This window comes from Bombina bombina, chromosome 5, assembly GCF_027579735.1.
Source record: "Bombina bombina isolate aBomBom1 chromosome 5, aBomBom1.pri, whole genome shotgun sequence".
NCBI lineage: Eukaryota > Metazoa > Chordata > Amphibia > Anura > Bombinatoridae > Bombina > Bombina bombina.
Window position 1 is genome coordinate 911311324 of NC_069503.1, and position 25068 is coordinate 911336391.

Below are 25068 nucleotides of genomic sequence, written 5' to 3' on the forward strand. Positions count from 1 at the left end.
CTTCATCCAAGCCGGGCAAAGTGGTCCTCCAGACGGGCAGAGTCTTCATCCAGACGGCATCTTCTATCTTCATCCATCCGACGCAGAGCGGCTCAATCTTCAAGACATCCGGCGCGGAGCATCCTCTTCATCCGACGGCTAAAACTGAATGAAGGTTCCTTTAAATGACATCATTCAAGATGGCGTCCCTTAGATTCCGATTGGCTGATAGAATTCTATCAGCCAATCGGAATTAAGGTAGAAAAAAAATCCTATTGGCAATCAGCCAATAGGATTGAGCTGGCATTCTATTGGCTGATTGGAGCAGCCAATAGAATGCCAGCTCAATCCTATTGGCTGATTGGATCAGCCAATAGGATTGAACTTCAATCCTATTGGCTGATTGCATCAGCCAATAGGATTTTTTCTACCTTAATTCCGATTGGCTGATAGAATTATATCAGCCAATCGGAATTGAAGGGACGCCATCTTGGATGACGTCATTCAAAGGAACCTTCATTCTGTGTTAGCCGTCGGATGAAGAGGATGCTCCACGTTGGATGTCTTGAAGATGGTGGGTTTTAATGTTGGGGGGGGGGGGGGGGTTGTAATTTTTTTTACAGGTAAAAGAGCTGATTACTTTGGGGCAATGCCCCGCAAAAGGCCCTTTTAAGGGCTATTTGTAATTTAGTGTAGGGTAGGGCTTTTTTTTATTTTGGGGGGCTTTTTTATTTTGTTAGTGGGATTAGAGATTAGGTGTAATTATCTTAAAAATCTTGTAATTTGTTTATTATTTTCAGTAATTTAAGTTTGTTTTTGTACTTGTAATTGTATTTAATTGTATTTAATTTAGAAAATGTATTTAATTATAGTGTAGTGTTAGGTGTTTTGTAACTTAGGTTAGGTTTTATTTTACAGGTCAATTTGTATTTATTTTAGCTAGGTAGTTATTAAATAGTTAATAACTATTTAATAACTATTCTACCTAGTTAAAATAAATACAAACTTGCCTGTAAAATAAAAATAAACCCTAAGATAGATGCAATGTAACTATTAGTTGCAGCTAGCTTAGGGTTTATTTTATATATAAGTATTTAGTTTTAAATAGGAATAATTTAGTTAATGATAGTAATTTTTATTTAGATTTCTTTTAATTATATTTAAGTTAGGGGGGTTAGGGTTAGACTTAGATTTAGGGGTTAATAACTTTAGTATAGTGGCGGCAATGTTGGGGCAGCAGATTAGGGGTTAATAAATGTAGGTAGGTGTCGGCGATGTGAGGGACGGCAGATTAGGGGTTAATAATATTTAACTAATGTTTGCAAGGCGGGAGTGTGGCGGTTTAGGGGTTAATATATTTATAATAGTGGTGGCGATGTCCGGTTCGGCAGATTAGGGGTTAAAAAAATGAGTGTTTGCGATGTGGGAGGGCCTCGGTTTAGGGGTTAATAGGTAGTTTATGGGTGTTAGTGTACTTTTTAGCTCTTTAGTTAAGAGTTTTATGCTACAGCGTTGTAGTGTAAAACTCTGAACTACTGACTTTAGCATGCGGTACCAGTCTTGACAGGAGAGGGTCTACTGCTCACTTTTTGGCAGGCTCGTAATACCGGAGCTATGCAAGTCCGATTGAAAAAAGAAGGATACGCAATTTACGTAAGTGGATTTGCAGTATTTCCAAGTCTGGCCAAAAAAGTGAGCGGTACACCTGTACCTTCAAGACTCGTAATACCAGCGGGCGTTAAAAAGCAGCGTTAGGACCTCTTAATACTGCTTTTTAAGCCTAACGCACAACTCGTAATCTAGCCGTAAATTTGAAATACATCTTTAAAGCCCTAACATAATGTAAATATTTGAAAGACCAAGTATATATTAAATGGCCAAAAAAAGACTTATACCAGAGTTCTAGCACTCACTAGAAAAAGCTTGGAAACCCTAGTTGTTGTTTTTTTTTCTATTAAAGGAAACACTGACAAAATCTGTATTTCTCTTAATCCACTACATGCAACCAACTCTACAACACTTTACCCAGTAGATCTCCATTTAAAAACTGAAGGTTTAAACGTTTTCCCTTTGGTAAGAGTAGAGTTTATGCTTTCATTTTCCATTAAGGAAGGCCAATATCCAGGAATGCCTCTACTGTGTAGTATTAGGGAAAAACTTACAGGGTTTTTTTTTTATTATTATTATGTTTACCAGCCGTTTAAAAAAAAAAAAAAAAAAAAAAAAAAAAAAAGACATTCTGCAGCCAACTAGATAAGGTTATTCTAACCAAAAACATTATAAGCCACACAGCCACAATAAACAAAGACAATACACATAATATAATGCATTTTAAGGGTTTGCATTTTCTAATTCTAACATTCTCTTTCTAGCTTTCTGCATCTAATATGACAACATAAATGTGGTTGTAATTACAAAAATGTGCCTCCTACCAGACAGTACTTCACGGAAACTGGCTTCAAATGCTTCTTCAAGGTCATCTTTGATACCTGAAGGAAAAAAAATAAAAATATCAAGAATTTAGTTTTAGAGTTTAGGCACCTACTTATAGTATTTAGTCATATTATGTATTAGTCTATCAACATAAAACCTGAAATCCTCTGGGAAGGTCTTTACTTTTCCTCAGTTTAGCAAATTAGCATTTTTAGTACAGGTATACCCCGCTCATACAGCGGGTTAGGGACCGGAGCCCCGCTGTAAAGTGAAAACCGCCTTAAAGTGAAACAAGGCGGTTTTAGCTTTCTTTTCACTTGCCAGTGAGTTTAAAAACATGTTTTAACTAACTTATATTAGGTGTGCAATACCGCTAAGTTTAGTTTAACACTCGCACAGCACAGTATTCAATAAATACTGTACCTGTAAAATAGTAACAATAACTGTAGTACAATTTGCCTGAGTACAGCACTGAGACACAGACTGCACTAATGCAGTAAACAGAGTTAACTAAGCAAAATAAAATGGTGCCAGTCACTTTTCTTGCAATCTCATGAAGATTACAGCACTGTTTAAAAAAACTTGGAGTGAACTTCAGCTCCTCTAAGCGCTGTATTAGTGAAGCGCTGTAAAGTGAGGTATACCTGTACAAACATGATCAAGATCAAACTATAGTTTTTTTTTACTAATATTTTTAACTGTATACGCAAAAACAATACACATTTTACTGTATTTACTAAACCAAACCTATTTACCCCAAGCAAATAACGGGGGTAAAAAAATAGCATAGATAGTGGGTAATAAAAAACTTTAATGAGACCAGCTCCCCTCAAGCAGTCTTCCTTCTCAAGTTATGTGTACACTGACTGAGCCTGAGGATTATGTGGTCCAGAATCGGACTTGCAGACACCGGTTAGTTTCCTAAGTCCTAACTCCACATTTAGCTCCCTGCTTACACTCCTGGGCACAAACTCATCACTCCAAGAGAAAGCGTCCTGGGAATCACAGCAGCAGGATTACGGCACAGCTGCTTGAGGAGTTTATGCAGTGAGCTTGCCAGTATAGTGCAGACGGATGGCTCCTGCTGCTGTGATTCCCAGGAGGCTCTCTCTTGGCTTACGCTTTCCTTCCACTGCAGCTTCTTCTCACACTCCTTCATAGCGGCTAAGCAGGCAGGAGCGCTTCTGTGAGCTTCCAGGCAGTATGGACCGAGCCCTTTGACATCGTGACTAGCCCACCCCACAGGACCAGTTTGAAGACTATGGTGAGGTTGAGAGCTGCAGCAGTAAGAGGAGCAGCCACTACAGGCAAACAGCCTGCACCGATCACTCGAAAGTAGTCCTTACCATCATTTTAGTTTTAATTTTTATTTATTGTGCCCTGGCAGTGGTGTCGCTACCAGGGGGCAAGAGGGACCCGCCCCCAACAACAGACTGATTAATTGGGTGCAAAAAGTGCAGACTCCCCCTTCTCCTCTCTGCCCGCGGTGTTTGAGCTGTGACAGTAGGACCCGCCCCCAACAGTCTGACTGATTCATTTTGTATGGAGATAGAAGAATTCACGCAGCCAGTGGAACAATTGCAGTCTCCCCCTCCTTCTCTCTGTCCGTGCACGGCACTTCACAGTCTTACACTCAGCCAGAAATCCAGAAATGTTATGCTAAGAGGGACAGACACAACAGGATGTGTAACAGTGGGGCTGCTGGTTAAAAGTTGTTAATTTATGTTTGCTGACTATTAATGCAAATGCTTCCTGCTTACTCTTACGCCTGATGTTGTCTGGTTTAAACTTTAGCTGCCCTAACTTATTAGCACCGCGTCTGAGAAAGTGAACAGGAAATAGTATGAAACAGTATAAAATAAATTTTATTTAAAAAAAAAAAGGCTCGTCTTGTATGTAGACTGGCTTATGAACACCAAAACATAGTGGCCGCATGGCCTTTAGGCCCTAATCTGGAAAACACAGCCTTCCTCACTTTGGACATCACATCTGGTGCAAAGGGAAAACCATCTCATATTATTATTATTATTATAATAATATTATTTTTATATATACACACACACACATATAAATATTACAGACACATTATGTTTGCATATATATTATACAAACATTTATATGTGTGTAATATTTATATATGTTTGTATGTGTATGTATATATCTGAAGCACCTTTATGCTGGATTAAATCTATTTTTTTTTTTTGTTTTGTTGTTGATGCATGTTGTTCTCAGTGAGATTTTGATGGTTATTATTGTGCCTCTAGCTTTGACAATACAGTTATAGTGACTGTCATGCATGCTAATAAAGCTTAATTTAAGTGAATCGCTACAATGTGTGATTTATTAAAATTTTGAGATGGTGGATTTTTGAATGTAACAAAATGTGCCACGGCAAAAAAAAAGGGTTGAAAATCACTGGTTTAGGTGATGCTTATACAGGTCATTTTTATTGAGAAAGCCACACTAATTATATATATATATATATATATATATATATGTGGATTTAAACTATACCATTATTTTATCAAGACACGTGTAAACTCTGCTACTAAATTTGTGAAACAAATGTATATCTTTTTAACATTTTAAAAAAGCAAAATTGTAAAAAAAAAAATTAATTAAAAAAAAAAAAAAAAAAAAAAAAAAAAGTGTGTGCTTTCTAAACTCTGATGTAAAAAGAAGGGTTATCCACATATAAAAGGCCCTTTGAATAGATGTATACAAGTTTGGTCTGCACATAGGAGCTCCTGTGAGCCTCTACTCAAATCAACGCAAAGTTATTCAGGCCAGGTGATCAATATTACTACAGTAATAAAAAAAATGGAGCCAAATGTGTTTAAAACTCACATCACACTATTTGAGGCTTAAAGGGCCAGTAAAGTCAAAATTACACTTTCATGGTTACAGGCCCTAGAGACCGCCTTCCTACAAAATGTGTGTATGTGGGGTTTTGGTTTAATTTAATTTGTAAATAAAATAAAGAAAATGCGCTTTGACTTTATACGTACAGGCAACTGCCTTTCAAACAATGGATTGTGGTGGTTTCTAGGGCTATTTAAAAAGGACATGAAGTCCAAAATCTTTCCTTCATAATTCAGTCAAATCATACAATTTTAATCAACTTTCCAATTTATTTCTATGATCTAATTAGCTTTGTTCTCTTGGTATTGTTTTTTTAAAAGGAACAGCAGTACACTACTGGGAACTAACTTAACACATCATGTAAGTCAATGACAAGAGGCATATATGTGCAGCCACCAATCAGCAGGTAGCTCTCCATAGTGCCTTGCTGCTCATGAACATACCTAGGTAATCTTTTCAATAAAGGATAGCAAGAGAATATAGCAAATTTGATAAAAGAAGTAAATTGAAAAGTTGTTTAAAATTGCAAACTTAGTCATAATCATAAGAGAGGAACATTTTGGGTTTCATATCCTTTGAAGTGAGCTGAGATCAAGGGGTTTGAATACTTGCCCCCTTCATCAAGTTCTCTCAAGCCCTCATTTCCGGGTTTCTAGGACCTGGTGATGTCAGCACACATGGGTGTCATTGGCATCCCCAGTATCCCCTGGTGATGCTGGACCACTAGAGCCCCAGGGTTATGGGACCAAGTGCAGGGGGACGCCACAATGAGCTCCAAAAGCATTCACCACCTCGCCACACGGGGTGATGACAAGTGGTTGTCCCTCTGCACTAAAAGCATAGTGCTCATGACAACCAAGTGTTATCATGCACAGAAAAAATGGTTAATTGTGAGTCTAATGCAATAATAAAATTATAAAAAGTAGAAATGAGTGCACTTTATGACAAATACGCACTGCTACCTATAGGTTCATTTATCATTAGACAGGAAAGCAAGGCTACGAGCTAGAGAACCTGTCCACCCTTTAAAGTGAATGGGCAGCATACAGTTTTTCCCTGCAGTCCACATTTATTATTGCACAAAAAAGTTTTAGTGCAGTGCCTCCCCTACTCTTGCTTGGGGTGAAAATCAGTTGTACAAACCCAGCTTCTTAATAGGGACAGTATACCCTAAATTTCTCTTCTCTTTAATTTGTTCCCAATGGCCCATTTTACCTGCTGGAGAGGATTAAATGAAATGGATGATTTTTCCTGTGGTATTCCTACCTATACGAAAGCTTCGAAAAGCTGTGTAAACATAGCAAGCAGAAGAAATTACACTCCCAGTAGGAGGTAAAAGAGAGAGACAGAACAATTGAAAAGTTAACATTTTATAACCTAAGTATTGGGTTTTGGTTTACAGATGGAGATAATATAAAGAATCATGTGTGTGTACAAAAAGTGATAAAATAAGGATATCCGATTTCCCTGCAAGCTCAAACCATTTTCAGGAGATGTGGTTTTAAAGAACAAAACCAATTATTTCAAATACAAATATATAACCTAAAGGAGCAATTTATTTTACATGTTATACTCTGCAGCTGGTATAACAAGTTGTCATGCAAAGACATGAGTTTTGCTATTTTTTTCTAATTACTTGTAACGGTTAATACAACTTCATGTGACTTTAGAAAATATGGTGTCAGGTAAAGTGCAGGAAATTTTCCTACACACTTTTAAGGGATTAACTTTATTTGAATTTAGAATATAACCAAATAGTGTAACTTTTGACCAGCTTTATCACAGTGATGTATCTGGCTTCTAAGGTAAGCATTTGTCCCCCTGTCTCTGAATTTCACAAATAGCCAATTTTTATGGTTTTGCACAGCTGGGGTCAGAGTTAGTTGTGATTCTCCCGACACCTGTTGAAAGACAAAACTCACTATCCGCAATATTTAGCAATATGATTTATGCCCATAACTCTTCCAAGACAACATATTCAGTATCCATGGGGACATATTTTAGGTGCTGATGAAAGCTGGGATAAAAATAAGTACAAACACACCCGAGTAAGTACAAGTGCCAAGAGGCTACCTCGGAAATGGCAGCCACTTAAACTGAGATGTAGGGTGTTTAGTGTCTATTGGTTTCTAATAAAGTCATAAAACAATGATATGCCATAATTTTGCATGCAGTAGGCACATGAAAAGGCCCAAGTGGGTTTACCTATTTTCATAGAACCAATATCTTTAATTCAACAGACATAACCAGACCAGCCTGAAATAGTGTAAGCTGACTAGTATGTAATTACCCCATGGGGAAGGGGGGGAAGTCATGTGACCTGGGTTGTGTGTAAAGTAAGATGGTAACACAGGCAAACTTCATTATACTTAAACAAATATATATTATCTTAAAGGATTATTGGGAAGTCTCCACAGATATCTAATTTTAAAAATTGTAAGGTTAGGATTTCTGTATATTTTTTTATCCTTTATATTTTGTATAATAATTTGTTTTGGAATTGTATTTTTATTTTCTAAATTGTTTAATATTATATATATATATATATATATATATATATATATATATGATTTCATGTATGTTTTGCACTGTGACCCTTTTTTTAAATGAAACTATAAACTTAATCAGATCTGTCTCTGTGCTTTAGAGCCAAATTCACGGCTTTTGTGAGCTTGGGAGCGTTACAGAAATATTATTTTTATATATTTATTTTTATTTAGGTGTTAACTCAACTAATTTAGGGGTAGCCCAAATAGGCCTGAATAATGCGTATCTTCATGTTTGGGGAAGTGTAGGTGGATTTGGGTCATAGGTCCTAAAGGAATTGGTACACTATAGCTGGAAGCCTTGTACGTTCAACCATTACATACCTGCACTGTCACAGCTGGACAAGTAGTTTTGTGTGTGGCAAAATAGGAGGTAGAGGCTCCTGGTTATAGTGATTTGGGAATCAAGTGTACATTTGGGTCATAGGGGATAGTGGGTTAAGGTGTAGTTAACCCCTTGTTACCCTTGCACTCTAAAAGGGTGGTACTGATGTAGTGGTTTACCACCGTTCTCTGTGACACAAAAATAATTGGAAACACATTAAACAAACTTATAGTACACTGTCCATTCAATTTAATAATGGAGCCAAATGTTTTAACACTCACATCGCTATTTGAGACTTACAAGGGACAGTAAAGTCAAAATTATGTTTTAGATGCTGCATGCAATTTTAAACAGATTTTAAATTTAGTTTGATTTTCAAACAGTTTTTTTGTTTCTTTTTATTTTATTATATTATCACATTTATTCGTTTTGTATTTTTATAATGATAATATTTCTTATTTCACATTTTCTTTGACTAGAAGAATTGTATTTTTCACATAATATGTGCAAAGCTAAATCAAAAACAAATGTGTAAAAAAAAAAAAATAGAGTTCTGTAATGATGGGTGGACAATAATTTATTTATACAATGCTTAAACAGACATGGACCTACAAAATGCTCTATCGTACTATTCAACGCTTGTGTTTAACCCCTTTGTGGGTGCTAAAGTGGCCTCAGAACAGCAGTATACTTCCGTTTCTGGGTTGGACACAGGCCAGTGATCAGCATCTACACGCAAATGCTTTTTTTGATTGCTTCATGGTCCGTTTTCATTTAAGAATTGGAAATGCATTGCCAATTTGCAACTAACCACTGAGGGGGGTTAAACAGCTAAAGACACGTAATATTGCTAAAAGAAATTGCTCTTATTGCAGTTTTAGGTCCCTTTAATTACAGCTGAATATGGTTTGATCCCTCTTCGGTTCTGTATGACGTAGCCTATATATTCTTACAATAGTCCGCTTCTTATACATCTTTAATAATGTGATTACATCCTGCCTTTAGCTCATGCTTTTAGAAATACCACATAATTGTATTGGCAACTGCTGACTTAAGTTGTTTCTTCCTTTGGCTTAAGAAACTGAGTAGAGGTGGGGGGGGGGGGGGGAGTCTAAAGATACAGAATTGAGGAAGACAGATTAATCTCTAGTAAGAGCTCCTGTTTATGAGAGAGGCGAGAGGGGAGAGAGAGTGAGAGATTGTTGCTAAACATGAAAAAAACAGCCAAGATAAAACTTTAGCATCAAACATTCGATGTGGTGTATTTGACATGTTTCCTCTAGCAATGTTATAAATGGTTTGTGAACTCTTCTGTTATTGGGACAGTAAACATTACTAAAATATTCTAAGCATTACATTCTTTCATAACAGATATCTACAATAGCTCTGTACAAAGTGAGAAAAGGTTCAGTACCTAGGGCGCCACCCCAAAACGGTTTTCACTGTTTGACTCCAGCAGTCTTTGTGAGCGTGTTGCTTGGGCCGATTGGTTGCCTTTGGATTAGCAGAGCCATTCACACTTTATTTAAATAAAGAAAGCAGCAAGAGGGGTATTCCGGGACACCTTTACTGCAGGAACTTTGAAGATATAGGTTTAAAAATGCAGATTTCTACACTTGTTAAAGAGGTAATGTAAATGTGTGATAAAAAAAATTGTATAGTTTATTTTAAAACATTTTAATAAGGTTTACTGTCCCTTTCAGCATACTGCACAATGTGCGATATTCTGGAATTTTAACACTTAAATGGCATTTCTAAGTTACCCGAAACATTTCAGAAATGATGAGTCAATAGTGTATAATCTGCAGTCTTACAAATGATTACACTTAAAGGAACACTTTAGAAGACAAATTATATGTCTTAAGTAAAGCCCTAAGTCACTTTGCATAACAGTTATTAATAGCCATGGCTTGTATGTGAATAAAGAAAGTGTTTTCTAAGTTCATGTGTTCACTAGTGGATACCAGAGCCTGATCGTTACATGTCTGCTGAACAGAGGACAGTAGCTCAGAGGAAGACAGGAAAGCATTTGGTAGAAGTGTATTTTTGAACAATCCAGAAACCCTAACAGTATTTCAATGTTATGCCGGCCCACTTGGATGAACTCTTTATTTTTATTACTATTCTAGTAAACACCCAATCGACATGTGTGTCATTTGACAATCTTGAAGTCCAGCCCAGTGGGAGGGACTGCTCTATAAATCACAGCCAAGCCAAAAACAGAATTTATGCTTACCTGATAAATTACTTTCTCCAACGGTGTGTCCGGTCCACGGCGTCATCCTTACTTGTGGGATATCTCTTCCCCAACAGGAAATGGCAAAGAGTCCCAGCAAAGCTGGCCATATAGTCCCTCCTAGGCTCCGCCCACCCCAGTCATTCGACCGACGGACAGGAGGAAATATATATAGGAGAAACCATATGGTACCGTGGTGACTGTAGTTAGAGAAAATAATTCATCAGACCGGATTAAAAAACCAGGGCGGGCCGTGGACCGGACACAACGTTGGAGAAAGTAATTTATCAGGTAAGCATAAATTCTGTTTTCTCCAACATTGGTGTGTCCGGTCCACGGCGTCATCCTTACTTGTGGGAACCAATACCAAAGCTTTAGGACACGGATGAAGGGAGGGAGCAAATCAGGTTACCTAAACGGAAGGCACCACAGCTTGCAAAACCTTTCTCCCAAAAATAGCCTCCGAAGAAGCAAAAGTATAAAATTTGTAAAATTTGGCAAAAGTGTGCAGTGAAGACCAAGTCGCTGCCTTACATATCTGGTCAACAGAAGCCTCGTTCTTGAAGGCCCATGTGGAAGCCACAGCCCTAGTGGAGTGAGCTGTGATTCTTTCAGGAGGCTGCCGTCCGGCAGTCTCATAAGCCAATCGGATGATGCTTTTAAGCCAAAAGGAAAGAGAGGTAGAAGTCGCTTTTTGACCTCTCCTTTTACCAGAATAAACAACAAACAAGGAAGATGTTTGTCTGAAATCTTTTGTAGACTCTAAATAGAATTTTAGAGCACGGACTACGTCCAAATTGTGTAACAAACGTTCCTTCTTTGAAACTGGATTCGGACATAAAGAAGGTACAACTATCTCCTGGTTAATATTTTTGTTAGAAACAACCTTAGGAAGAAAACCAGGCTTAGTACGCAAAACCACCTTATCTGCATGGAACACCAGATACGGCGGAGAACACTGCAGAGCAGATAACTCTGAAACTCTTCTAGCAGAAGAAATTGCAACCAAAAACAAAACTTTCCAAGATAGTAACTTAATATCTATGGAATTTAAAGGTTCAAACGGAACCCCTTGAAGAACTGAAAGAACTAGATTTAGACTCCAGGGAGGAGTCAAAGGTCTGTAAACAGGCTTGATCCTAACCAGAGCCTGAACAAATGCTTGAACATCTGGCACAGCTGCCAGTCTTTTGTGTAGTAAGACAGATAAAGCAGAGATCTGTCCCTTTAGAGAACTTGCAGATAATCCTTTCTCCAAACCTTCTTGTAGAAAGGAGAGAATCTTAGGAATTTTTATCTTATTCCATGGGAATCCTTTGGATTCACACCAACAGATATATCTTTTCCATATTTTATGGTAAATCTTTCTAGTTACCGGTTTTCTGGCCTGAACCAGAGTATCTATCACAGAATCTAAAAACCCACGCTTTGATAGAATCAAGCGTTCAATCTCCAAGCCGTCAGCTGGAGGGAGACCAGATTTGGATGTTCGAATGGACCCTGAACAAGAAGGTCCTGTCTCAAAGGTAGCTTCCATGGTGGAACCGATGACATATTCACCAGGTCTGCATACAAAGTCCTGCGTGGCCACGCAGGAGCTATCAAGATCACCGAGGCCCTCTCCTGATTGATCCTGGCTACCAGCCTGGGAATGAGAGGAAACGGTGGAAATACATAAGCTAGGTTGAAGGTCCAAGGTGCTACTAGTGCATCTACTAGAGTCGCCTTGGGATCCCTGGATCTGGACCCGTAGCAAGGAACCTTGAAGTTCTGACGAGACGCCATCAGATCCATGTCTGGAATGCCCCATAATTGAGTTATTTGGGCAAAGATCTCCAGATGGAGTTCCCACTCCCCCGGATGGAATGTCTGACGACTCAGAAAATCCGCCTCCCAGTTTTCCACACCTGGGATGTGGATCGCAGACAGGTGGCAGGAGTGATCCTCCGCCCATTGAATTATTTTGGTCACTTCTTTCATCGCCAGGGAACTCCTTGTTCCCCCCTGATGATTGATATACGCAACGGTCGTCATGTTGTCTGATTGGAACCTTATGAATCTGGCCTTTGCTAGTTGAGGCCAAGCCCTGAGAGCATTGAATATCGCTCTCAGTTCCAGAATGTTTATCGGGAGAAGAGACTCTTCCCGAGACCATAGACCCTGAGCTTTCAGGGATTCCCAGACCGCGCCCCAGCCCACTAGACTGGCGTCGGTCGTGACAATGACCCACTCTGGTCTGCGGAAGCTCATTCCCTGGGACAGATGGTCCAGGGTCAGCCACCAACGGAGTGAATCTCTGGTCTTCTGATCTACTTGAATCACTGGAGATAAGTCTGTATAGTCCCCATTCCACTGTTTGAGCATGCACAGTTGTAATGGTCTTAGATGAATTCGTGCAAAAGGAACTATGTCCATTGCTGCAACCATCAACCCTACTACTTCCATGCACTGCGCTATGGAAGGACGAGGAACAGAATGAAGAACTTGACAAGTGCTTAGAAGTTTTGACTTTCTGACCTCTGTCAGAAAAATCCTCATTTCTAAGGAATCTATTATTGTTCCCAAGAAGGGAACTCTTGTCGACGGAGACAGAGAACTTTTTTCTATGTTCACCTTCCATCCGTGTGATCTGAGAAAGGCCAGAACGATGTCTGTATGAGCCTTTGCTTTTGACAGGGACGACGCTTGTATTAGAATGTCGTCCAAGTAAGGTACTACTGCAATGCCCCTCGGTCTTAGAACCGCTAGAAGGGACCCTAGTACCTTTGTGAAAATCCTTGGAGCAGTGGCTAACCCGAATGGGAGGGCCACAAACTGTTAATGCTTGTCCAGAAAAGCGAACCTTAGGAACTGATGATGTTCTTTGTGGATAGGAATATGTAGATACGCATCCTTTAGATCCACGGTAGTCATAAATTGACTTTCCTGGATAGTGGGTAGAATCGTTCGAATGGTTTCCATCTTGAACGATGGTACCCTGAGAAATTTGTTTAGGATCTTCAAATCCAAAATTGGTCTGAATGTTCCCTCTTTTTTGGGAACTACGAACAGATTGGAATAAAATCCCATTCCTTGTTCCTTTATTGGAACTGGGTGTATCACTCCCATCTTTAACAGGTCTTCTACACAATGTAAGAGCGCCTGTCTCTTTATTTGGTTTGAGGATAAGTGAGACATGTGGAACTTTACCCTTGGGGGTAGTTCCCTGAATTCCAGGAGATAACCCTGAGAAACTATTTCTAGCGCCCAGGGATCCTGAACATCTCTTGCCCAAGCCTGAGCAAAGAGAGAGAGTCTGCCCCCCACTAGATCCGGTCCCGGATCGGGGGCTACTCCTTCATGCCGTTTTGTTAGCAGCCCTTGTTCCAGCCTTGCATCGGTTTCCAGGCTGGTTTGGGTTGTGAGGCATTACCCTCTTGCTTAGAGGATGCAGAATTAGAGGCCGGTCCGTTCTTGAAATTGCGAAAGGAACGAAAATTTGACTTATTTTTGGCCTTGAAAGGCCTATCTTGTGGAAGGGCGTGGCCCTTTCCCCCAGTGATGTCTGAAATAATCTCTTTCAATTCTGGTCCAAATAGAGTTTTACCTTTGAAAGGGATGTTAAGCAATTTTGTCTTGGATGACACATCCGCTGACCAAGACTTTAGCCAAAGCGCTCTGCGCGCCACGATAGCAAACCCTGAATTTTTCGCCGCTAATCTAGCTAATTGCAAAGCGGCATCTAAAATAAAAGAGTTAGCCAAGTGCGTGAACTCTGTCCATAACCTCCTCATATGGAGTCTCTCTACTAAACGAGTTTTCTAGTTCCTCGAACCAGAACCACGCTGCTGTAGTGACAGGAACAATGCACGAAATGGGTTGTAGAAGGTAACCTTGCTGTACAAAAATCTTTTTAAGCAAACCCTCCAATTTTTTATCCATAGGATCTTTGAAAGCACAACTATCTTCGATAGGAATAGTAGTGCGTTTGTTTAGAGTAGAAACTGCCCCCTCGACCTTAGGGACTGTCTGCCATAAGTCCTTTCTGGGGTCGACCATAGGAAATAATTTCTTAAATATAGGGGGGGGGGGAACAAAAAGGTATGCCGGGCTTTTCCCACTCCTTATTTACTATGTCCGCCACCCGCTTGGGTATAGGAAAAGCGTTGGGGTGCACCGGAACCTCTAGGAACTTGTCCATCTTGCATAATTTCTCTGGAATGACCAAGTTGTCACAATCATCCAGAGTAGATAACACCTCCTTAAGCAGTGCGCAGAGATGTTCTAATTTAAATTTAAATGTCACAACATCAGGTTCAGCTTGTTGAGAAATTTTTCCTGAATCTGAAATTTCCCCATCTGACAAAACCTCCATCATGGCCCCTTCAGATTGGTGTCAGGGTATGACAGAACAATTATCATCAGCGCCCTCCTGCTCTTCAGTGTTTAAAACAGAGCAATCGCGCTTTCTCTGATAAGTAGGAATTTTGGATAAAATATTTGCTATGGAGTTATCCATTACAGCCGTTAATTGTTGCATGGTAATAAGCATTGGCGCACTAGATGTACTAGGGGCCTCCTGTGTGGGCAAAACTGGTGTAGACACAGTAGGAGATGTATAGATGTATAGCTACTAAATAGTTATTTACTATTTAATAGTTACCTAGTTAAAATAATTACAAAATTACCTGTAAAATAAATCCTAACCTAAGTTACAATTAAACCTAACACTACACTATCAATAAATTAATTAAATAAAATACCTACAATTATCTACAATTAAACCTAACACTACACTATCAATAAATTAATTAAATACAATACCTACAAATAAATACAATGAAATAAACTAACTAAAGTACAAAAAAATAAAAAAGAACTAAGTTACAAAAACTAAAAAAATAATTTATAAACATTAGAAAAATATTACAATTTTAAACTAATTACACCTACTCTAAGCCCCCTAATAAAATAACAAAGCCCCCCAAAATAAAAAAATGCCCTACCCTATTCTAAATTTAAAAAGTTCAAAGCTCTTTTACCTTACCAGCCCTGAAAAGGGCCCTTTGCGGGGCATGCCCCAAAGAATTAATCTCTTTTGCCTCTAAAAAAAAAAAAAACATACAATACCCCCCCCAACATTACAACCCACCACCCACATACCCCTAATCTAACCCAAACCCCCCATAAATAAACCTAACACTAAGCCCCTGAAGATCTTCCTACCTTATCTTCACCACGCCGGGTTCACCGATCGATCCAGAAGAGCTCCTCCGATGTCTTGATCCAAGCCCAAGCGGGGGGCTGAAGAGGTCCATGATCCGACTGAAGTCTTCTATCAAGCGGCATCTTCAATCTTCTTTCTTCGGGATCCATGTTCATCCCGCCGACGCGGAACATCCATCTTCACCGACGACTTCCCGACGAATGACTGTTCCTTTAAGGGACGTCATCCAAGATGGCGTCCCTCGAATTCCGATTGGCTGATAGGATTCTTTCAGCCTATCGGAATTAAGGTAGGAAAATTCTGATTGGCTGATGGAATCAGCCAATCAGAATCAAGTTCAATCCGATTGGCTGATCCGATCAGCCAATCAGATTGAGCTCGCATTCTATTGGCTGATCGGAACAGCCAATAGAATGCGAGCTCAATCTGATTGGATCAGCCAATCGGATTGAACTTGAATCTGATTGGCTGATTCCATTAGCCAATCAGAATATTCCTACCTTAATTCCGATTGGCTGATAGAATCCTATCAGCCAATCGGAATTCGAGGGACGCCATCTTGGATGACGTAATTTAAAGGAACCGTTATTCGGCGAGTAGGCGTCTGTTGAAGAGGATGGATCCGCGTCGGCTGGGAGGAAGATGGCTCCGCTCCGGAAGAAAGAAGATTGAAGATGCCGCTTGATAGAAGACTTCATCCCGATGATGGAGTTCTTCAGCCGCCGCTTGGATCAAGACTTAGGACCCTCTTCTGGACCAATCGCTGAACCCGGTGAGGTGAAGACAAGGTAGGGAGATCTTCAGGGGCGTTTGGGTTAGATTAGGGGTATGTGGGTGGTGGGTTGTAATGTTGGGGGGGTATTGTATGTTTTTTTTTACAGGCAAAAGAGCTGAATTCTTTGGGGCATGCCCCGCAAAGGGCCCTTTTCAGGGCTGGTAAGGTAAAAGAGCTTTTCTATTTTAATTTTAGAATAGGGTAGGGCATTTTTTTATTTTGGGGGGCTTTGTTATTTTATTAGGGGGCTTAGAGTAGGTGTAATTAGTTTAAAATTGTAATATTTTTCTAATGTTTGTAAATATTTTTTTATTTTTTGTAACTTAGTTCTTTTTTATTTTTTGTACTTTAGTTAGTTTATTTCATTGTATTTATTCGTAGGTATTGTATTTAATTAATTTATTGATAGTGTAGTGTTAGGTTTAATTGTAACTTAGGTTAGGATTTATTTTACAGGTAATTTTGTAATTATTTTAACTAGGTAACTATTAAATAGTTATTAACTATTTAATAGCTATTGTACCTGGTTAAAATAATTACAAAGTTGCCTGTAAAATAAATATTAATCCTAAAATAGCTACAATATAATTATAATTTATATTGTAGCTATATTAGGATTTATTTTACAGGTAAGTATTTAGCTTTAAATAGGAATAATTTATTTAATAAGAGTTAATTTATTTAGTTAGATAAAAATTATATTTAACTTAGGGGGGTGTTCGTGTTAGGGATAGACTTAGCTTTAGGGGTTAAAAAATTTAGTAGAGTAGCGGTGAGCTCCGGTCGGCAGATTAGGGGTTAATACTTGAAGTTAGGTGTCGGCGATGTTAGGGAGAGAAGATTAGGGGTTAATACTATTTATTATAGGGTTATTGAGGCGGGAGTGAGGCAGATTAGGGGTTAATACATTTATTATAGTAGAGTGAGCTCCGGTCGGCAGATTAGGGGTTAATTATTGTAGGTAGGTGGAGGCGACGTTGGGGGCGGCATATTAGGGGTTAATAAATATAATATAGGGGTCGGCGGTGTTAGGGGCAGCAGATTAGGGGTACATAGGGATAACGTAGGTGGCCGCGGTGTACGGAGCGGCAGATTAGGGGTTAAAAAATTTTAATATAGTGGCGGCGATGTGGGGGGACCTCTGTTTAGGGGTACATAGGTAGTTTATGGGTGTTAGTGTACTTTAGAGCACAGTAGTTAAGAGCTTTATAAACCGGCGTTAGCCCAGAAAGCTCTTAACTACTGACTTTTTTCTGCGGCTGGAGTCTTGTCGTTAGAAATCTAACGCTCACTTCAGCCACGACTCTAAATACCGGCGTTAGAAAGATCCCATTGAATAGATAGGATACGCAAATGGCGTAGGGGGATCTGCGGTATGGAAAAGTCGCGGCTGGAAAGTGAGCGTTAGACCCTTTCCTGACTGACTCCAAATACCAGCGGGCGGTAAAAACCAGCGTTAGGAGCCTCTAACGCTGGTTTTGACGGCTACCGCCCAACTCTAAATCTAGGCCTATGTCTGTCCCGGGACAGCGGAAGGAGCAAGCTTACGTGCACACTCATCTTATTTCCCTATTCAGTGTAAGGAAGTTTACAATGAAATCTCATGAGAGTTAAGTCAAATCTCATGAGATCACAGTAAAAGAGTTCATGACCTCATCACTGTTGATGCTGATTGGCTGCTGTTCATTTCTTTATTTTTATTAATTTTTTTTTACCTGTAGCTGGGCAACAGCTGAGTATAAGTTTTTACACAGAATTTACTCTGCTGAGCTGAGGAGATTGTGAGGTAAAATATCTTCCTTTTTTACATAGAGATGCTCAGGTGATATTTTCCTGTCAGCTTTTTACAGTTATACTGCATCAGTTTCAAGTGATTTAGCATGAGTATTATGTCCCTTTAAGGAAGTTTACTATGAAAGCTCACAAGATATCCATGAAATCTCCTGAGATCACAGCAAAGCATGACCTCAGCACCGATGGCTATTGTTTTTTTATTTATTCGAATACAATTCGCAGCTGGACAGCAGGTGAAGTACAGCTGTTCGCAGAGCATTTACACTGGTGAGCTGAAGACATTTTGAGGTAAAATATTTTTACAGAGAGATGTTCACATGATATTTTCATGTATGTCCTTTTAATGAAACCGCACTTCAGAATATATAGGTACTTAACTTATATGAAGAACAAAATATAATCATAGGCAAGGTACAGAACAGAAAATCATTAAAATGTTTCTTTACACGGTAATTAGGGTTGTCAGCTGTCCTCCACAATAATAATGGACAATCTGTCAGTGAATGGGCACAATGGTAGGAGGGGTCAAACCCCCATAAAAGATTTAACTTAGCCCCTAATCCATGATCTATATTTTTCCCTTCCTTCTGCTCTTCATTTGTATGCATTTAGGCATAGGAGGCCTTTTATATTTAATTTATCTAACATTTCTACTTACAGTTTTCTAAAATACTTGATAGTCTGGTTGAATACTGGACCCTAGCAACCCTACAGGTGATATGAGTTTTACTGTATACAGTTTACATGCTAGCAGAATTTTGGATAAACCAAAAACTTAAGCATATGTTTTCATACTACAGATGTGATTTAACATTCAATCTAATCGCACTCGCACTGTAAAAACTATACAACTTTACGGCTTCTTTTAGTTACATAAAGGTCTTACATAAGGTGTTTATGGCAAAGCAGTCACTTTGCTAAAGGCCTATAATAACTGGTATTTTGACAACATCCTTCTCTTGCACATTATCATGCTCACTGCTTCTTGAGTACTTCAAGGCTGGTTATTTCCATTTGCTTTTTTGCAAGCAATTCAGTTTGAATTACATCGACACCTGAAAGCGCCTGTAAATACATTTTTTCAACCTCAAAAAAAAAAAAAAACATTTAAATTAAAAAAAAAAATTACCTATCAGACTTAATTACTGGCCCACCCCTTCTTTCAAAAATACAACCCATGAAAGATGTCGGACAATGCCAAAATAATATCACAAACTTACTGGAAATTAAAAGTGAATTAAAATGGCAACATTGACTGTTGTATAAATTGCTTTCTTTCTGGATGATGAGAGTCCATAGATGTCCTTAACATTTGGGATATATTTCCCTCCATCAGGAGGAGGTCAAAAACCCACACAAGAGCTTTAATCCCCCTACCTCCTCTCCTCACTAAATTTATCCATAGCCAAGCTGGAGGAGAGACACATAAAAAGGTAGGAAAGACAGAAAGCGAGGTTAAGAGGTGCAAATAAGAAGTATCACCCATATAGAAAAAAACAGGGTGGATCCTATTCCGAAATAAATCAATTTATCGATAAGTATAAATTCTGTTTTATTTCATAAGAAGATGAGTCCATAGATGTACAAAACATGTGGGATACAATACCCAAGCTAAGTCCATGTTAAGGACAGATGGGACACCAAGGATGGCAGTTCTTATTTGTCAGACACTGCAGCCTGAAGGACTTTCCTGCCAAAAGCAGCTTTGGCAGAAGCATAAATATCAAAATGATAAAATTTAGAAAAGGTATGAAGGGAAGACCAGGTTACCTCCTTACAAATCTGTTCCAAGGAGGCGTCATTCTTGAAAAAAGAAGAAGACGTCATTCTTGAAGGCCCAGGAAGTAGACACAGATCTAGTAGAATGAGCAATTACTCTTTTTGGAGGCAGTTTTCCCGCAACCAAGTAAGTCTTACTAATATTCTGCTTGAACCATTATACCAAGGCCACAACTGTAGGCTTTTGACCCTCTCTGGGACCTGAAAAGTGAAAATAAACTAGAAGTCTGTCTAACATCTTTTGTAGCCTTTAGATAAAATTTTAAGGCTCTGACAACATCCAAATTGTGAACCAGGTGTTCCTACGAGTTGGTTGCGGACACACAGAGAGGGAACAACAATTTCCTGATTAATATTTTCTGAAGACACCACCTTCAATTTTTTTTTTAATCATATTTAGTCAAAAGGATCGCTTCATCCTGATGAACAGCGAAAAAAGGGGAATCACAAGACAGATAATTCAGAAACTTGTCTAACTGAAGAAATAGCAAGAAGGAAGAGAACTGTTCAAGAACATTTTAAGGCAAGAGTATGCATAGGTCCAAAGAGTAAACCTTGCAAAACAGAAAGACCAGATCCAAACCTGGACGGGGGGGAGAGAGTCTACCCTGAAGGAACTTTAGAAGTCTGGGGATTCTTAAAGATTTGCAAAAGAAACCTCTAGAAGAACAACAAAGAAAGTAAGCTTTACAGATTTTATAATAAATTCTTTGTGTGATGGGCTTTCTGGCCTGAAGCAAAGTAGAGATAATAGAGTTTGAATCAGGTCTGCATACAAAGTTCTGCAGGGACACGATGGAACTATGAGTATAACTGAAGCTGATTCTGGTTTTAATACTTGCAATGACTCTTGGAAGAAAGACAAACGGAGGGAATACATAGGCCAGTTGAAAATTCCAAGGACAGACTAGAGCATCATATCATTTGAGCTCTATATAAAAATATTGTGGCTGGAGATAAGGAGCTTTTGGGCATATTGATTCTCCAGCCGTGATCCTGAAGGAAATAGACCATTATTTGGGTATGAGCAACAGCCAGAGAAAGAGAAGGAGTTTGGATAAAAATATCATCCAAATAAGGAGCAATGGAGATTCCCTGAGCTCTGATTACTGCTAAGAGACCCTGATACTTTTGTGAAAATGTGTGGGGGCTGTGGCCAAACCAAAGTGAAGGGCCACAAAATGGTAAGGTTTGTTGAAAAATCAAATCTTAGAAACTGGAAATGGTCCCTGTGGATTGGTGATGTGCAAATATGCATCCTTTAAATCTATGGTTGTCATAAATTGGCCTTCCTGAATTAGAAGCAAAATGGCATGGATAGTTTCCATTTTGAAGGAAAGTACCCGAACAAATTTGTTTAGAGTCCAGAATAGGTCTGTAGATGCCTACCTTCTTTGGGACAATGATGAGGTTGGAGAAGAAACCCTGTCCTTGTGGAGCTATTGGGACAGGTTGAATCACTCCCATATCCTCTAAATCTTGAACACATTGGACAAAAGGCAGTTGCCTTTACAGGATCTTTTGGAATGTGAAGGAGCTCTGGTGTGAAAGTCTATGCACATAACCTGGGATATAATATTGATAACCCAGGGATCCTGAACTGAGTGAGACCAGACCTTCTGAAACCGAATCAATCTGCCCCCTACCAGATGATCTTCTAGACAGGGGGCCACCATTCCATTATGCAGATTTCTGGTGGGAATTTGACTTTTTGGTCTGTTTGTTCTTAGACCATGAAGATCCTAGTTTCCAGGAAGGTTTAGAGGAGTCAGACTTTTGGTTAGAAGAGGACTTCTAATCTCTATAGGAGCGAATTACCCTTAGAATTCGTATCCTGAGAAAAAATAGCTCCTTTTCCTCCAGTGACAGTCTTGATAATCGAATCCAATAAGCATTTTCCCTTTGAAAGGAACTGTCAGTAGCCAGCTTTTCAAGATCTAAGCCAGCTCCTTAATAAAACGGCAATGGACATGTTCTTGATATCAGTCTAAACGATGTGAAATGCCACTTTACAAAATGAAAAATTACCCAGCCAGCCGATTTCTTGCTTAATTCCCTATTTCTACTTCACAATTTCATACACAGCTGGTTATAAATGTCAAACAGCTCACATCCAAACTAATGGTAGACTCCTCTTATTAGAGTTTTTTCTTGTCTAGCTATCCACAATCATTCCCTTCATCCAATATTAATCATATTAACAAAAGTCTGTGTTCACTATAAAAAGTACACAAAGTAGAAGAACACCAAAGGAGGGGCAGAGATTACCGCCGTAATCGTTGTCTGGTGAGTAAGTTTTCAATATAGGTTTTATCACTTAACAATCTACACTATTATATTCTTTTTTTGGCAGACGGAATTATTCCTGAAACAAAATTGAACACCATTGTTTTGGCTTAAAGAAAAAAACATCTACACATAGACTATACGAACAGGATAAGCGGCATACATCACTGACTATGGGATCGTTCCTAAACATTGGAGCCAAGGTCTCTCTCTAAGCTGTTTTTAGGCTACATAATATGTGAACCTTACATTCTGAAGGACTATATTAAGGAATATGCACTGAAGTTTTTGGACTGTTTTTATCACATTATTTTTCACGCTCTTTTTTGCGCTCATAACGCTGCACTTTATTTATTGTGGTTGCGTCACTGTTATCAGCAGACACTAGTTTTTTTAAATAATTTTTTCACATGAATGTATTCTATTGATTTATTATTGTGTTTATTTTTTGCTGAATAACACACATATAGCTTGTTTTGCACATATTGTTCATTATAGCACAATCTTTGCACTAACGCCTCTGCATATTTTTGCACCTTTTTATACATCTGTACCGTATCTTACACTATTAAGATTTGGTTACAATCTAATATCTCATTTCTTCCCCCTTACGGATTTCTGCCTACACCTCTTGGCGAAATTATATACGGTCTATTAGGTCCGAAATATAACTAAGAGCAGGTACATTTGTGTCATTCTCCATATCCATATAGAGACGTCTACCCTAGCGTTACCCTGTCATCAGTATTTTTATTGCCTGCGTGTGTTATCGGGAACAAACAATAGTTCCGGTCTGCCGCACCAAGAGATTGGAATTTGAAGCTTTCAATACTCTCTATTATAAAGGCAAACTCTCTTCTAGCTGTTAAAGTTTGGTACATGCTTAAATCATATCTGGTTTAGTATTAGTTTATCGCCAATCTGTTAAGTATGGTGCATGCCTAAACCATATCTGTTTCAGTTTTTGCCTACATTTCTGCTTACGAACTAGCATAAGTATAAGCACTCATTTTTGTATCAGCAAGATACACCTATCCTATCCATATTGGATCGGCATTATTTTATATTTTCCACTGTTATTAAGGACATTTAAATCTGTCTTTTTATTCACTTTATTGTTGTAACATGGATCCATGAGGTACTAATTATATCCAAATTGTTTGATACGTTTGTAATATTGCAATTTTTTAATGTTTTACTTTTTCAATTTAAATTGCCATTCAATGTCATTGTACAAAATATCAAGTTTTAATTGAACCAGCTGTTTATACCTCAATAAATATTCTTGGCTAATACCTTGGAGATCTACATTTGGCTTTATTAGGACCCTGCCTCTCTACCAGTTGGCGCTCTGATATATCTTTGATTTTCCATATTCTTAATTGAAAGCTTAACCTAGGAGGTTCATATGCTAATTTCTTAGACCTTGAAGCCCACCTCTTTTCAGATTGCATTTTAACAGTTTTTCCCCACTAGAGGGTGTTAGTTCACGTATTTCATATAGATAACACTGTGCTCGTGCAGTTATCTGGGAGCGGGCACTGATTGGCTAGACTGCAAGTCTGTCAAAAGAACTGAAAAAAGGGGCAGTTTGCAGAGGCTTAGATACAAGATAATCACAGAGGTTAAAAGTATATTATTATAACTGTGTTGGTTATGCAAAACTGGGGAATGGATAATAAAGTGATTATCTATCTTTTAAAACAATAAAAATTCTGGTGTAGACTGTCCCTTTAATTGTATCAAACAAAGTTGCACTAACAGCAAACTTTTTACCCATATCCATTCCCCTAACTTGAGACTGTTCCTACATTTGAGACTCTTTGGGTACTTATATGGATATCATTTGAACCATAATTCATGAATACAGATCGTTCTAGAATATATTGGGACATTGATATTTGTTTTTAGAAGTATAGCTTTGTTTTTAGAATGTATATGCTTGAATTTTATTTTTATAAATTTATTTTTAACCACTGGTGGTCTATTTACATGAATGTTTTTAATAAATTGATGTATCTGGATTTAGAAGTTTATAATTGACATTTGTGATCACACATATAGCTGCTTGTTTAGCGCTCCCTTTTTTTTGTGTGTACAGAATAAAAATTGAAAGGTTCAAACGGGTGTATTACCCTGATTTATCAATCTTTGCCGCACTCACAATATTTTCTCGGACATTATATTAAAAACCCTAACTCAAACTTATATGCTATTGAGCCAACACTTCAGCTTCTCATAATAACCTATGTGTCTTCTGATCAAAGCCAAACTCATCTTATTTACAGCTACAAAACATTTTACAACCTGCACCCAACTGAGAAACTCCTCATCTCATTGCTATTTATCAAATCTTTCAGACCTCTAAATGCATTATAAAAATTTGCATTTAGAAAAGCTTATTAAAACCTTACACTTGCAATAAAATCTAAATTTGGCTTCATATCCCTTAACTCTATATCTGCACCACCTAGAAGGGAAATAGAATGTCTCCATTCAAAAAAAAGAGAAAGCCCTTCTTTCAAATTAGGGGTTGTGAGGTAGGGGGTCAAGTCTCTATCTACCATTCACTATTAGTTAAAAGGGCATGAGATCCTTCATTTAAAATAGGGAAACTCCTTTCGATTTCAAACCATACTTAACCATAGACATCTAAGCCAGAGACAGTACAAACCGACTGAACAAAACACCTTCTTTAATAACTTTTGTTTTAGTAGCCAGCAGGTAAAGGGTGATCTCATCGAATAAGACGTGATTTCTGTAAGACAAATCTAGTAAATTAGGAAACTCACCTGCAGATATATATCGTAAACAAAACCGGCTGCCATAAAAATCAAGACAAATATT

The 25068-nt window shown here is 38.4% G+C and overlaps 1 protein-coding gene across 1 annotated transcript in view; it reads right to left on the minus strand.

Annotated features, from left to right (window-relative positions):
- The window catches only part of LOC128660956 (aspartyl/asparaginyl beta-hydroxylase), a gene marked incomplete in the record, with an annotated part of 420872 nt that overhangs the window by 197296 nt on the left and 198508 nt on the right, over positions 1–25068 (minus strand). Inside the window, 1 exon segment of the mRNA XM_053715069.1 lies at positions 2412–2468. Within this exon segment, the coding sequence (XP_053571044.1) occupies positions 2412–2468 (57 nt within the window).